The sequence below is a fragment of the Thermobia domestica genome, chromosome 8 (assembly GCF_964235325.1).
Source record: "Thermobia domestica chromosome 8, izTheDome1.hap1.1, whole genome shotgun sequence".
Classification (NCBI taxonomy): domain Eukaryota; kingdom Metazoa; phylum Arthropoda; class Insecta; order Zygentoma; family Lepismatidae; genus Thermobia; species Thermobia domestica.
This window is the reverse complement of record NC_137461.1, coordinates 150,747,592-150,762,765: the sequence shown is the minus strand read 5'-3', so window position 1 is coordinate 150,762,765 and position 15,174 is coordinate 150,747,592. Positions and strand designations below refer to the sequence as shown.

The window sequence follows — 15,174 nt, the reverse complement described above, 5'->3', positions numbered from 1 at the left end:
AGGTTGAATAGCATGTGTAAAGGTAATAAGAAACTCTTCACAACCTTTTATTACATATGATGGTACATCATCGATACCTATCGAGCACTTTGATTTTAGTTTTCTGATTGCTATTCGAATCTCGTCCACTTCTATTACCGCTATTTGCAACATATCAATTTTTCATACATTTCAACTAACGTCGAATCATTTGTTTCAACTAGCAGTGGTGCTCCGTCTGTATACACTGTTTTAAAGTAGGCTGCAAATGCGTTTACTATATCTTTATCCCATGCTAACTCTTTACCCTCATAACACAATACATTATCATTTAAATGCTTTGTTTTACTCTTAATAAAGTTTCAAAACGTAGATGGGTCATCTTGTATTAAATATTCCGCTCCCTTAACGAAGTTTGTGTATGCGACTTGTATATCTTTCTTAATCATTTTTCGAAGTTTATTAAATTCGCGTTTATGTAAATCTATATTTGACTTTCCGAGTCTTATCGCTTTGCGGTGACGAGCTTTCATTTTAATTTTATTTATAATGTCTAACGTGAACCAGCTAGGATAGTTTCCCGTGCCCTGTTTCTTTTTCGGAATGCATTTGTCAAATATATTATATAAGGTGGAATAAAACTTTTCAACAGCGCCATCAACGTCAGTATAGTCACCCAGTACCTCCCACTCTACCTTTCCCAATTCGTGATATAGTTGATTGTAGTTTGCCTTACTGAAATTATAACCCATTACTTTACTTTGACTTTTTATCTTTACCTTATTGTTCTGTTTGATTTTAATTAATAGCGCAGGGTGGTGTTTATCCTCTTTAAGTACGGGGGGTTCTTCTCTCTCAACCACTACATTATCTAAATTTGTTAATACCAAATCTAGTGTTTTACCTAAACTATTCTGAACATCATTGAATGATTTCAAATCGTATAATGACATAAAGTTATTCACAAATTTGTACTTCCCCGGGGCGCTCATGAAATCAAAACCCGTACCTTTAATGTCTGGTAAATTAAAGTCACCAAGTACAAGAAGGATGCAGCCTGGTTGACACTTCGATTCAATGTACTGAAATATTTCATCATATTTACAAATGACAGAATTTGGTGGAAAATACACAACACATATATACATTGTTACCCTCTCCCCGCTTAATTTCACCAAACGACAGTCTACGCCATTACTTAGGTCATCATTATACAGTATATCAAGTACACTTTATATTTATTTCTTAGTACTGCAAGCATTACTCCTTCCCAAGTACTCTTGCCGGTTTTTCTGTTACTACGGATTAGTGAATATCTAGCATCAAAGAGTTCTGAGTCAAAGATACCCTCATGCAACCACGTCTCTGTTATTGCCAAGAAATCGTAGTTCGTTGACAGCACACTACAATAGAAGGATTCAGTTTTGCTTCTAGCCCCCCTCACATTCTGATAACAGAAACTTAGAAACACTTCGGAATGCACGTTGTTATCTGAAGAAGAATCTATTTGTGCTTTTTTCTCTTTCTTACCTGCCTTGAAATCAGTTTCTGGTCACTTCCACTTGTTCTCTCGGGGCGTGGCACCTGTCCCTTTCGTCATTTTTCTTGTAACGACCTTGTTGCTGGTCGTTCCGGTGACCTGACTCACTGACACTGTATCCAACTCGCTCACAGTTTGTTTTGTTCCTGACGCTACTGCAATTGTAGGGGAAACATCTTCTACACACTTCAAAGGAGTGTTATTTAGGTCCTCCAATGTGAAGTATTCGTTATTGATGCAAAGTTTGTCAAATCGTAAGAATGCACGTTTACCCTCGGATCTAGCAATTTTCATATGTTCTGTTAACTCTCTCCTTATTTGTCATATATTTGCAGAAAAATCTTGATAGATTACCGTCGGTGTACCTTTAGCTTTGAACGCGTTCCTCAAAACGTTATCTTTCACCTTGTAAGAATTAAACTTAACAATAATTTGTCTGTTACTTCCTTTCCCTAAGCGATGTGCACGTTCGATATCACTATCCGAAAGCTCAATTTCAAGCTGTTCTCACACAAATTTCCGCACCACACTTTCACAATCCGCCCATGTTTCATTTGCCTTCCCTTTTAAATTAGTGAAGAGAAGGTTATTTCTTCGAGAGTAGTTCTCAAGTTTATCAATTGTCCGGCGGTTATGTAGTATTTCCTCCTTCAGTCTTTTATTTTCTTCCCTCAACTCCTGTAGTTCGGAAAACAAATTACTTAACTTGTTCTGAAATTCCTTATTGTCATCATGAAGGTCAGTCATCTTCTTTTCCATTTTCTCTAGTTTTTTAATCACATCATCCAAGGTGTAGGGACCTGGATTCATCTCCACACCTCCAATCACCAGCAACACAGCAATAAAAGCACCAACGAAGAATACTTTCTCTGCATTTTCCCACGGCTGTCTTTTGCGCATTACATTGCAACACTTATCCCGACTGTCTATGTAAAGACTCCTATACGAAGCCTCCAGACTTGAATAGATATTCCCATTGTGCTACGGTTGAATAACTTAGATTGGAAAGAGAATGAAATGACATTTTTAAACATGTATGTGACACGGGGCACAATATTAATTGGTGCGAAAGTGAAGTGTTAGCAAGGGAACAAAGGACGTTAATAAAAAAAAAGTGGAAGGAGGCCAGATTCATTGAAAAAGAAAGCTGCATTATGAATTGGAATACAGGACTTAAAATTGACGAGCAGTGGGGCAAGTTATTGGAAAGCCCTAATTTGTAGCTTAGTTTACACTGGACCAGGGTGGATCTTGGTGTTTAGTTTCAATTTGATCAACTTCTATTATGATTGGATGATTCTTTATTGATCAGCCAATCAGCGTTCTGAATTTTACGTGTTTCCTGTTATATATGTCTGTTAAAAGAATATACATATACATATACATATATATATATATATATATATATATATATATATATATATATATATATATATATATATATATATATATATATATATATATATATATATGATTTTCATTTATCTTCTATAGTGGCTGAAGAAGGATATGTTAGATATCAGAAACTGTCACAATTATTATTTTGTTATTTTATAATAAAACGTTGCTTTGCTCACCATTTGTATTTTAGTGTAAGTTAATCAACTTGATACACACGTGATGCTTTATGTTTTCTGTCACAGCGCTCTTTGTTCTTGGCACAAAGATATTAAATTTGATATTGTGATTACAGTAGATTAGCATTCGGATCTAAATGAAAATTATAAATTCTGTCATTATTTCACATTTAAAATTTTAAAAAAAATTCAGCAAGTATGTAGCAAAGTATAAAATTAAAGAAATTATACCAACTATATAGTTATTTCTATTTTACGCATTTTATAATTTAAAAAAGTTTAATCACAATAAGAAAACAGATAATCAAGTTATAGGCAATTATTATTACTTTCGTCTTATATTTCAGGTGTTTCCATTCAGAAAAATGGAATGTCATTTTGTGAATACTCCCGGAATTCTCAGTAAACCCATTGGTATTCTTTGGCCAATGATCGCCTGTACTGAAACAGGGAGTAACGTAAGTAACCCTAAGGACAATAGTAGCCAAGAATTTCGTGATGTTTTTTTTAATGCACTTCGTGATCATTTCTGTGAGTTTTAAAGTTATTGTATTAAATTTTAATTATTCTTGTCACAAAGAATTCTGAAGCAGCACAACGCGGCCTATTAATACTCAGATAACAGGAATGTGAAGAAATTTGTGTATGCTAACTTAACTTGGAAATTCCTGGTTGTCGTTTCAAATAAAGGTTTCTTCTAAGATTGGTAATTGTGGCAAAATGCCATAATACCAAATGCCATTTATTGTAATCGTTGACCAGATTTGCTATTTTGTGGCTGCTGCTTTCTATTGGAAATACAAGTCACATTGCTTACCATTATATTGGAAGGCAGACACCTGGAAGAAATTGAATTTAATGCTACTTACCGCAGGGAACATATCATTGCTGACCATCCATATACACAGAAAACACGATTGATTATGTGAATCTCAAATTTGTGGTGTGCTTCAAATGTGATTTCGTCACGTCGATAGATGTTTAACAACCATTTTCAGCACTGAAACGCATCTTAACGGACAGACGACATAACTTGTGTCACATATAGCCCAAGAATTAAGAATAATAAATAAAGTTAAATTTAATAAATTAAGATACTAAAATATGGATACTTAAGGGATAAGATTGAATGTAATATATGTAAGAGAATTTGAAGAATTGGCATTAAAATCTCTTATATCAATGACAATATTTTATTAATGAAAATATGATTTACAAAGGAATTGGACATGGGCCCTATAGAAAGCTAGTTAGTAAATACTTTTTTTTCTGTAACACAGTATACATGCTACTATATATGCCTGATAGTATTCAGTTCGACGCCTAATACATATATAAACTTAACTGCAGAACAGAAAATTAATATAGTAACTCAACATTAAAGCAGCTATAATTGACTTAAATAATAAGGAAAAAACTGATTACTTAGTAAGGAAATTCGCCTGTCCCTTTAAAAGGGATTTTCTACAATCTTGCCAGAGTGAAATCACACTGCTTTTAAATGCCATACTTTATCTATTTCTGATGCTGTCCTTTCACCAGGCAATTGTCTTTTCGATACTTGTAGTTTATATCCAGATGATTATTTCTCAGAGACTTCTCCATTGACACTCTGAAGCTCTAAAACTCGATGCTTAATTATTGAGTGGAGGGTTAACTTTTGGTTGAAAACTCTTATATGAGTTATCGACCTTGTTTATCTCAAATAATTTAACTTTCTCATTACCTAGAAGGCTATTTATTATAGTTTAAAGTACGCCAAATCTTAGAAAGTCCAAATCACGCTGAAAAATAGTGTCATTATCCTATGTAGTGGCAGAGAAAAGAAAATGTTTGTAGCCTAATTTGCCACCAATGTTATCTGAAATGTTAATTTGTTTTATTTACTAGACACATTGCTTTATATCATCACAGATGCTGTTTCGACTATTCATAAACACCTTTCTTCGTTATATAACATATCTTCAGCTTCCAGCAATTAAAACAATACAATATATTTTTTTCTTATTATTACAAAAAAAAAAAAAAAGAAAATACTATGTGTTGGTAGGTTGGCAGGAAATGTTACAAAAGAATGCACAAGTTGATGCAGCCGGAGGTTATTGATAGATCGTCTGTGGGTTTCTAAGATTAACAGGAGGTTATTATGATAAACAAGATGTAATAAGGATAGAATATATGTCGTAAGGACAAAGAATAGAAAGAATATAATAATTATATGAATTGGAAAGATTGAAAAGGTGTATATTGTTAAGAAGATTACGATAAGAATAATAAGATTAAAGATAAGAATAAAGAGTTCAGGTTATATAATACGTGAGTTTGGTTTATGGTGCAATAAGTTTACGGATAGTTTAAGAGACTATAAGTGCAATTTATACCTACTGACACTAACCAAATCCTCTTTGACTCTCATTACAAAAATCTTAGCTTAGCTTGACCAACAAAATTGACATTTAATTTTTGTGAATAAAATTATTGAGTTCTTTCGTTCATAGTGTTCTCATTATACTTACAGCTCAAAGAAAATGCATGTGATATCGTTCGAACGTAAACTATATGCTGTATGGACCATTTTATTAAAATCCAATGTAGGATTTAGCTAATACGAACAGAGATTTTCTTCCCTTTTACGTATTGTTTTGGTCATCGTATTCACTAACATATTTTCCTTGAAGTTTATGGTTTCATACTAACATTTCTATGATCTGTAATTTTATTTCTTCCACAGTTGGTTTGATATGTTCTGGTCATTGATATTTCCAATGTCATACATATTAATTACTAATATTTATAATCCTAAATGTGGGCTGATGGTGAATTAATTCCATAAAATTAAAATGAACATATATCAATTTTTGTAACATAAACTGCCATGTTTAATGCCATTTTTTAAATTTGTTTTGACACCTTTAGTATTTTATTTTGCCACGACTTTCGGTCTTTACTTATAACATTAAAAAGCAATTCTATTTTATTTTACAATCAATGAATAAAACTGATCTGCTATTTGTGAATATTAAATTCAATTTAGATGTGATGCAAGATATAATTTATTTTTTCATTTAGAAACCACGCTTAAAAAAAATAAATGAACCAAACATAAAGTTCGGATTCGTATTAAGAATGTGAAGAGTGAACTCTTCTAAAATTACATCAAGCAGGTGTTCGGTCCTAACTTGAATATGTGGTCGTAACTTGAGTTCAGAGATAAGAGTGGTCCCACGTAGCGTAGTCACTAACGCTCTCGCCTTCGCTCCCAGGTTCGATTCAAGGTGGGGGCACTCGGTCGAAAAAGTGTAAAACCTTTTTCAGGCCCGCCATCCTGAATGAGGTTTCCCTGGGTTTTCCTCATTCACACCAAGCAAATGCCCTGGTAGTACCTAATTTATAGATCCCAGGCCGCTTCCTTCCTTCCCCAATTCTCTCTTCCTTTCTTCCCCAATCCTTTCTTCCTTCCCCTTCCCTGGATAGTTTGCTCGCCGAGGGACATCATCCCTTATACGTGACGGGTTAAACGGCCATAGATGCCGAAAGCCCAGAAATCTAAATCCTAAATTCCTAAATACAGAGATAAGAACTAAAAAACAGAAAAACAGAAAAAACGAAATACAGTTCAAATGTCTAAGATCCTTGTAAAGAAACGAGTACTTCTCCTAAAACTGAAAGTCGTTTATTAGTAATTCAACAGAAATCTTGAAACAATAACCATATTGAAAAAGATGCGTAATTTTATGATACTTCTGATGATGGAAATACTTAATACAACTAAAATATTTGAGATTTGGGGATTTCAAATAAACGTACGAAAAGAAATATACACATGGCAATTACAGCTTCTATTGTTCAGAAGCACTGATTAGGAAACTACAATGTATCAATATCACAAAAAAATATTTTAAAACATTTATTTGTGTATCTAATAACATTTAGGAGTAAAATGTTAAATATTCATTGAACCTTATCTATGAATAATATATAAGTAATAAATTAAACGTTTACCATTTCAATAAATAAATAAATTGGATGTATAGAACAATTTATGCAGAAATGCATTTAATAGGAATTTGTTGTCTGGGTCTATTTCAGCAAGATTAAGAAAACATCGTTTCTAAGAGCAAGGGAATTTTATTGAGCTGAAGACCACTGATAAATTTCTTCCTCACAAAGACACAGGCACAATCAAAAATATTTCCTCAATAAGTTTAAATCAAAGCAGATCTATAAAGTGCTTCGCTTTCTCTACTGAAAAAAGGTTCAACCTGTCAGTATCTATGTATAACTTGTCAAAACTAAAGCTATTAATTTCAATAGGGGTGCCAGGTTAGAATAGACAATGTGGAACTGCATATTTATACTCTTTACTAACCATTGTTAGGACTATTAAGCTTAGGATTCGCAGATGGGCAGGCTATGTAGCCAGAATAAAAGGAAGTAGGAACACTTTCAAAACTTTAACTGGAAATCCAATCGGAAAACGTCATTACGAAGACCTAGGAGCAGATGGAAAGATAATACTATGATGGATCTCCCAGAAATAGGAATAAAAAAAATAGAAACTGGGCTCAAATAGAAACATAAGTCAATGGAGAACTTTAGTGAACAAAGCATTGAATCTCCAGGCTCCACAGGCTGTAAAGTGAGTGAATGAGGGGTACCAGGTTTAGGAAATTCGCCTATACGATTAGCGCCCCATTAAAGTTTTTGTTTTCGTATAAGAAGTGTCCGGTTCAATATGACAAAGATCTCAATTAACGATTGAAATGTATTATTGAATTCTACAGTGCATTTGCAGGAAATGTTACTTGAAACCCATCAATCTTCATAAATATTTTTGAAAGTCGCGTTGGCTCAGTTGTAGAGCGCTCACCTCTGGTGAGTAAGATCCCTGGTTCCACCCCAACTAGCGCCAAGTGAGCTTAGTGGTAGACAAATACCGTGTGTCTGGGTTTTCTCAGGTTCACCCATTTCCTTCCACCATTTTTTTATAATCGTCTTTACCGTCTTCCTTAGTCTCAGTGCATGATCGTGGGGCGTCAAACAAAGAAACGTTTATTAATATTTCTGTTTTTGTCACTACAAGAAATCTGATGAATCTAAGCCTCACCCTTTTTACTTAACTGGAAGATTTACATCTTAAATATTAATGTTTGAAATGAAAGCAGAACCCAATTTGTTTAACGAAAGAAACTGTTGCTAAATACGATATGTTTCATTCAGCCCATTGTTACACAACGGTTATCTACATTGCTGTTATTTGAAACTATCATTCTCTTACTTCACTCGAGTCCCATACTAATAAATTTGCCAATTTCATTTCTTTGCTACCACTGGTAATAAAAAAAAATAGTCTCATAATTTTATATCTCACTAGGAGTGACCTTCTGGATTGCAGCAAGTGTCTTTCATACAATACAAGGAAAGCAATGGCTGGAAAACTTAAAAAAAATAGATATTTCGCTAGCTCCAATCTAATACTATCCGCACAAAAGATCTAAAGATCTGCAAATAGACAAATGTGGTGAAAGTAAAAAGAGTAACAACTTAGAATATACGATAATATACTGTGTGTGTATATTATCCAACGAGGATTAAAACCTGTTAAAGTGATAATTATAAACCTTACTCACACACATTTAAATAACAATTATTTATGCAAGATGACAGAACAATTTACACTACAGTGCCTGGCTTGCTCGAGCTTAACGTCCTTTTTCACCACTGAAGTCATATCATATGAGACGAGGACATACAGCTTAATGTAGGACCCGAACCATATGAGCAATCATAGGAAATTAATCTCGGATGCCCCGTGCTGAAGGGCAATCATTGACCATGAGAGAGTTCATAATTATATGTTATAACGCTCAATAGTAGCAGGTATATGCAGGAAGAAATATATACCTAGGTAGTACGTATATTTCCTTCACATTAGTCTATTTACTTGTTAGAATGTGATATATTAATCGAATGAAGGACAAAAATACTAAACAGAAATACATGGTAACAACAGTAATTATCTTAATTAGATACATTTGAAAAATAAAACTTCTATTAAAATAAGAGGTATCAAGTATAAATCAGAATTGAAAAGTACCATTCACTATCCATTTCTGGAAACATGAATCTTTCAATTTTCCTATTTATTTCTTTACTAGGGTATTCTTGTTTTATTTAAACTATAAAATTTATAAAGTTATTTCACCTTTGTCACTTTTCACTATCAGTGCATATTTGTGACTTAATGTAATGTAATAGTGAAGTTAGCTGATAGTTCCGATCAGCCAAGATAACCTCCATAGCAAAGTTATTTTTATGTAATGATAAAATAAATCACGTTAAGATACTCACTATCTTTTTAAATGATAATGACTAATAAATTATAAAAAAATAGTAAATAATTATTCTAAATAACAACTTCATTAATTCCTAGATGTACTTCCATTCTGGAGATGTATCCTCACTACATAAATATGTTGAGCCATGTATTTTACCCAAAAGTCTGGGAGGATCTGTAGACGACAGCGAAGCGTTCTTAGATATGGAGCAGACGATTCACACTAATGAAAAGAGATTAAAAGGTATTGTATCTTCTTTTATAATTTATTATTCACTATGGTAGTTCAAAGGTAAGAATGACCAGTATCATTTTCATTGTTCATTTGATTTCTCTACATGAAAATAATCAACCACAAGGACAACGTATATCTTACACGATCTACTAAACTGATTCGATCTGAACTAAATTTGACATAGAGGTAGCCCTTTACTTACTTAGTAAGCATATGAAATATTTTCTTGTGTAGACTTTTGCGTTTCGAATTATGGGTTATCAAATTTGGAGTAGCAAAACAACTCAATAATTACTATTTACAAGAATTGGGGTAAAATATACGTCGAACAAATCTTAAATTTTGCTTTGAAGGTTAATATTAAATAAATGCAATGTGTACTTATAATGCTGCAATGATATTAGCGTTTAACGAGAATAAAAAATACCCAAACATGAGACATAATTAATCGACATATTTAATTGAGCTCAACAAAATGACATGCGTTAGTGTATAAGCTCGTGTAGTTTTCAATAAAAAGCAATTAATTTATAAACCTAAAAATCGATGCTGTATGAGAACCATGCCACCTATTCAGGTGGCAGTGCACTTATTCTGACACTGAAATATACCCTTTATGATCCAAGCAAGATGAAAGTACGTAGTATAGTTAGTGTGATATAGCCTAAAATTGTCGTTAACTCTGACTAAAATGTTATCCAAATATGTAGGACGTTCAGAGCACAAGAAATTCAAGTCCAATTATAAAATTTTATTTTCTTTTTCTCACAACTCAAGTCCAATTACCAAATTTTACGTCTCCTTTTCTCACAACTCAAGTCCAATTACCAAAATTTGTCTCCTTTTCTTACAACTCAAGTCCAATTACCAAATTTTATGTCTCCTTTTCTCACAACTCAAGTCCAATTACCAAATTTTATGTCTCCTTTTCTTACAACTCAAGTCCAATTACCAAATTTTATGTCTCCTCACAATTCAAGTTCAATTACCATATTTTATTTTCTTTTTCTCACAACTCAAGTCCAATTACCAAACCTTATGTCTCTTTTTCTCACAACTTATGTGCAAATACTCAAGTTGTAAGAAACAGAGAGACAAAATTTGTACACTGCGTTTAAATCAGGGATGCAAATAACCACTCGCCCGGGGTGAGTGGTTCATCGGTGCGGGCGAGTATTTAATATCATACCAAAGGTAAGTAAATGATTTATTTTGTGGAATGTGGGCTAGTTTTCTTGGACTAGTAAAATTTTGTTGCTTATTTGCATCCCTGGTTTAAAATACATGAAAAAGTGAACACTGGGTTTAATATTATGAGTTATTTACAAAAGTGATATGAAACTTTTAAGCACTGAGAGAAGCTTCGAGTAGATGTCTTCAATATGACATCTGTCAAAAATGACCAAAAGTGGACTTAAATCCCTTGTACATTGACTAGGTATGATACCATATCGAGACCAAGTACTTGGAGAAAACCTATATATCATCTGAAAGCTCCTGCCATGAGAAGTACGAAACCGTTTTCAAATCACGACCAAACCCGCAACTTGATCCAATTCAGGAGCCAGTTTGTTGGTGTTTGTGACCCTATATGGCATAGCCAACACAAGTAAAAATGAATGTTACGATGCATCACGCGTAAGTGCCTGAGCCCATCATGTTCCTTTTTGGCTCATTACTAGAACGTAACTCGGTCAAAGGTTTCATAAGATCACTTTGCACCCAGACGCACTCATTTGGTCAGTGTTGTCAACAAATTTTAAATACAATGTAGCAGATTGTTATTGTACCACTGGATGTATATCCATGGGACGTAGCATAAACATCATTCTTCGCTAGAGAAAATACATTGTGGATGTATTCCTTTCCTAAGGACCCCAGTTTGTCAGTGTTGCCAACCAATTGTAAAAATGAGAAGTTGTAGAATAGGTTGCGCACGATGATACGTATATACACCAAGCTTGGCAGAAACATCACACGACAATATAGGAAAAAGAGATTGACTGTGACCGTTTCCCAATCAGTGTAGGTTGTCAGTGTTGCCAACCAAGTGTAAACATCACAATGTTACAAATGGCATGTGTGCCATTGAACGAATATATAGTAAATGTGACAGAAGCAGCATTGGACAATGAAAAGCATAGTGTGAGTGTCCGCGTCTCCCAAGCACCCCGTTTGGCAGTGTTGCCAACCAATGAAAAACATTGAAGATTTTCGCATGAAGTCTGCAGCATTGTTGTACATAATTAGACTGTGACCCATACTAGGTTTGAAAAAAATATGTTAGTGTGAACCCAGAAGCATCCATGTCAGTGTTTCCAACCATTCTAAAATACATTTTCTCGAAATGTTGAATGATCATTACATGCATACAGACAAAATTTGGCATAAAAATCATTTGACAAAATATGCAAACATACTGTGGTTGATAGCATTCCAGTCTTTCAGTATTGCTAACCTTTTCAAAATGGAAGTTCTTCAAATAGTATACTAACATGACTGTTCACTGCGCAACAACGAACGGCATAGGAGCTCTTAACGAAAGAAAAGGTTGGATGAGTCATGCATTCATCTAGTCATAGGAGATCCATTATGACACATAGAAAGCAATTGTGTAGAGACCACGATTTGTCTATAGAGTTTGCTCATCATACCAAATTATGTGATATGTCACATGCTAGGGTTTTGCCATACCTATCCAATTTCCAACAGTGTTGATAACCCATTCCACCATATAATTAGCATAATATTGTGAGCGTAGGTAATCAGCAAGGTCAACAGATAGTAAAAATGAACAGTTACGAAAATGATTCTCTACGGGCGCCTTCCATGTTGCAGACGATTACTGTTGAATCCTAGCGCTTTGACAATGGGATGTGTCCCTGACCATGCGTATTACAAACTTTCGTCATACGTAACCGTACAATAAGCACGCTGTGTTTGATATTTTCGTTCCATAAACAGTTGAACAGGGAGAAACTCGTGTTGCTTTTCTACGTGATTTTCAAGAATTGTTAAGCTAGTTCTGATAAGGTACTTTTCCAACGTATTGGACTTTCGTCATGGCAGCGTAATTTGGTGTCCTGAAAGCTCTCCTTGAGCTCCAACCTGTCCGTGATGCGATAGTCACAGCCACAGCAATGGAGAAAAAAATTACACCGAGTATACACACTATCATGAAAATAATGATTGCAAATCGTAATCTTGAAGACGTTAACATCTGGATGGAAGACAGTCTCTTCATCGACCAGAACGAAGAAGTGATGGATATCTTGTCACGTAAACCACTTGCTCTTGGTGGTGAATATAACGCCGATGTGGACAAGGAGAAGACATTCACTGTCTTGCAAGAAACTGCAGCGTGGCGATTGTTGAAGCCTACCAAGATAGCTGCAGAAGTTGAAGCTTACGACAGTGCACCAAGAGGCGAACAATGTGTATCAGCATCTCGAAGAGCAAGAGCTACAGTTATTGCCAAGGATGTCCAGCGCATGAGACAACAATTGAACCGGAATTCGAAGAACCTCAAGTTGAGCGCTCTCCGTGAATCTGTAAAGGGGGTCTTGGGTTCTGTCTGAACGTGCTTCCCTCAAGTATCATCGGATTACTGAAGAACAACTTGGGATGTATGCACGGAATCGAGCAACTGATCTTATGATTTCTGGATTTGTAGCTTCATTTCGAATCAAGAAGGAATTAAAACTACGGTCACGGAAAATCGATAAATTGGTAACACTGGCTACTCGTGCGAAGCAAGATGATCGATCGGTGGATGGTTTCGTTCGAGATATACTTCGAACCATTCACGAATGGAGCAAGTTACCAACGTTGATCAGAGTGAATTTAATTATGAAATGATTACGCCACGAACTTTGACTCCAAAATGACAGAAAGACGTGTACTGCCAGATCCGATCTGAACATAAGACGCAACCTCGTTCATATTCCAACAGGCAGTACAGTAAGTGCTACAGGAAGATTAGTTCAACTAGCTATGATTGTGTTCAACGAAACACAAGAAAAGCTTCTCCAAATTAGGCCGTCAGTGCACCGAAAGGATTCAGACCACAAGTAACTACCAAACTACCCACGTGACCAGAACTCATCATGCGGGGTAACTCTTCCGGCAATATGACTATTGACCTCAGCGTTGGTGGCTGAAAAGGGAACGCCTATATGGCTGATCAAAGATGAGGTATCAATCATGAAGCGCTCTTCAATGTAAAACAAATTACCTGATTTAGATACCAAATCCATTCCAGCTTGAACAACAGGTTTAATTCAACCGTGGGATATGCAGGTAATACTGCAGTTAAAGTACATGATGCGAAAAGTCCATGAATATATCAGGAATCATGGGTTCTCAGAAGATGTGGACACGACGAGCTGATTTGCTCTCGTCGCCATCATGGCAGTGGCTAGGAACCAGCTGCAGACCGAAAGATTCCATTCTCTCTTGCAGTACGCGTTCAGGATATGAAACAAGAATACATCGATCTATATGGGAACGTCATGTTCACGTTAGTCAAGGATATACTGTTTGGCTTTTTAAGGAAGGAATCTTCGCTGTCGAAATGCAGCAAGTCTGGTGAAGAATACTGTATGGACACAAGTGTCATCCAGTGTAGTCATTACCTCTAGCCTTTCTGTTTCAACCACTTATTCATTAACAACAACATTGGAAAGAGGATTGAACACACATGGAAACCTCACTACAGTGCAGTGTAATCAGCATGAACGGGTGTGAGATACACACATTATAACATGTTCATCTCCATGTTCATATCGCTAGAAAATATAAAAATACCATCAAGCTAGTATACTATTTGAAGAACTTCCATTTTAAAAAGTTAGCAATACTGAAGGACTGGAATGCTACCAACCACAGTATGTTTGCTGTTGTGTCGAATGATTTTTATGCCAAATTTTGTCTGTATGCATGCAATGATCATTCAACATTTCGAGAAAATGTATTTTAGAATGGTTGGAAACACTGACATGGATGCTTCTGGGTTCACACTAACATATTTTTTGAAACCTAGTATGGGTCACAGTCTAATTATGTACACCAATGGTGCAGACTTCATGTGAAATTCTTCAATGTTTGCATTGGTTTTCAACACTGCCAAACTGGGGTGCTTGGGAGACGCGGACACTCACACTATGCTTTTCATTGTCCAATGCTGCTTCTGTCATATTTACTATATATTCGTTCAATGGCACACATGCCATTTGTAACATTGTGATGTTTACACTTGGTTGGCAACACTGACAACCTACACTGATTGGGAGACGGTCACAGTCAACGTCTTTTTCCTATAGTATCGTGTGATGTTTCGGCAAAACTTGGTGTAGATACGTCTCATCGTACATAACCTTTTCTACAACCTATAGACCTATTTCCATTATTTGTGCCCCAGCTAAAATATTGGAACATATAATTTATGCAAGAATATTTAATCATGTGTAAAGTTATATAAGTGTAAATCAGCATGGTTTTATACCAG

At 35.1% G+C, this 15,174-nt stretch overlaps 1 protein-coding gene across 1 annotated transcript in view; it reads left to right on the top strand.

Annotated features, from left to right (window-relative positions):
* The window catches only part of LOC145693283 (clavesin-2-like), a 66,226-nt gene that overhangs the window by 42,680 nt on the left and 8,372 nt on the right, over window positions 1-15,174 (top strand). The window contains exons 6-7 of the mRNA XM_081769131.1: window positions 3,444-3,554; window positions 9,530-9,677. Of these exons, the coding sequence (XP_081625257.1) occupies window positions 3,444-3,554; window positions 9,530-9,677 (259 nt within the window). The remainder of the gene's footprint in view (window positions 1-3,443; window positions 3,555-9,529; window positions 9,678-15,174) is intronic.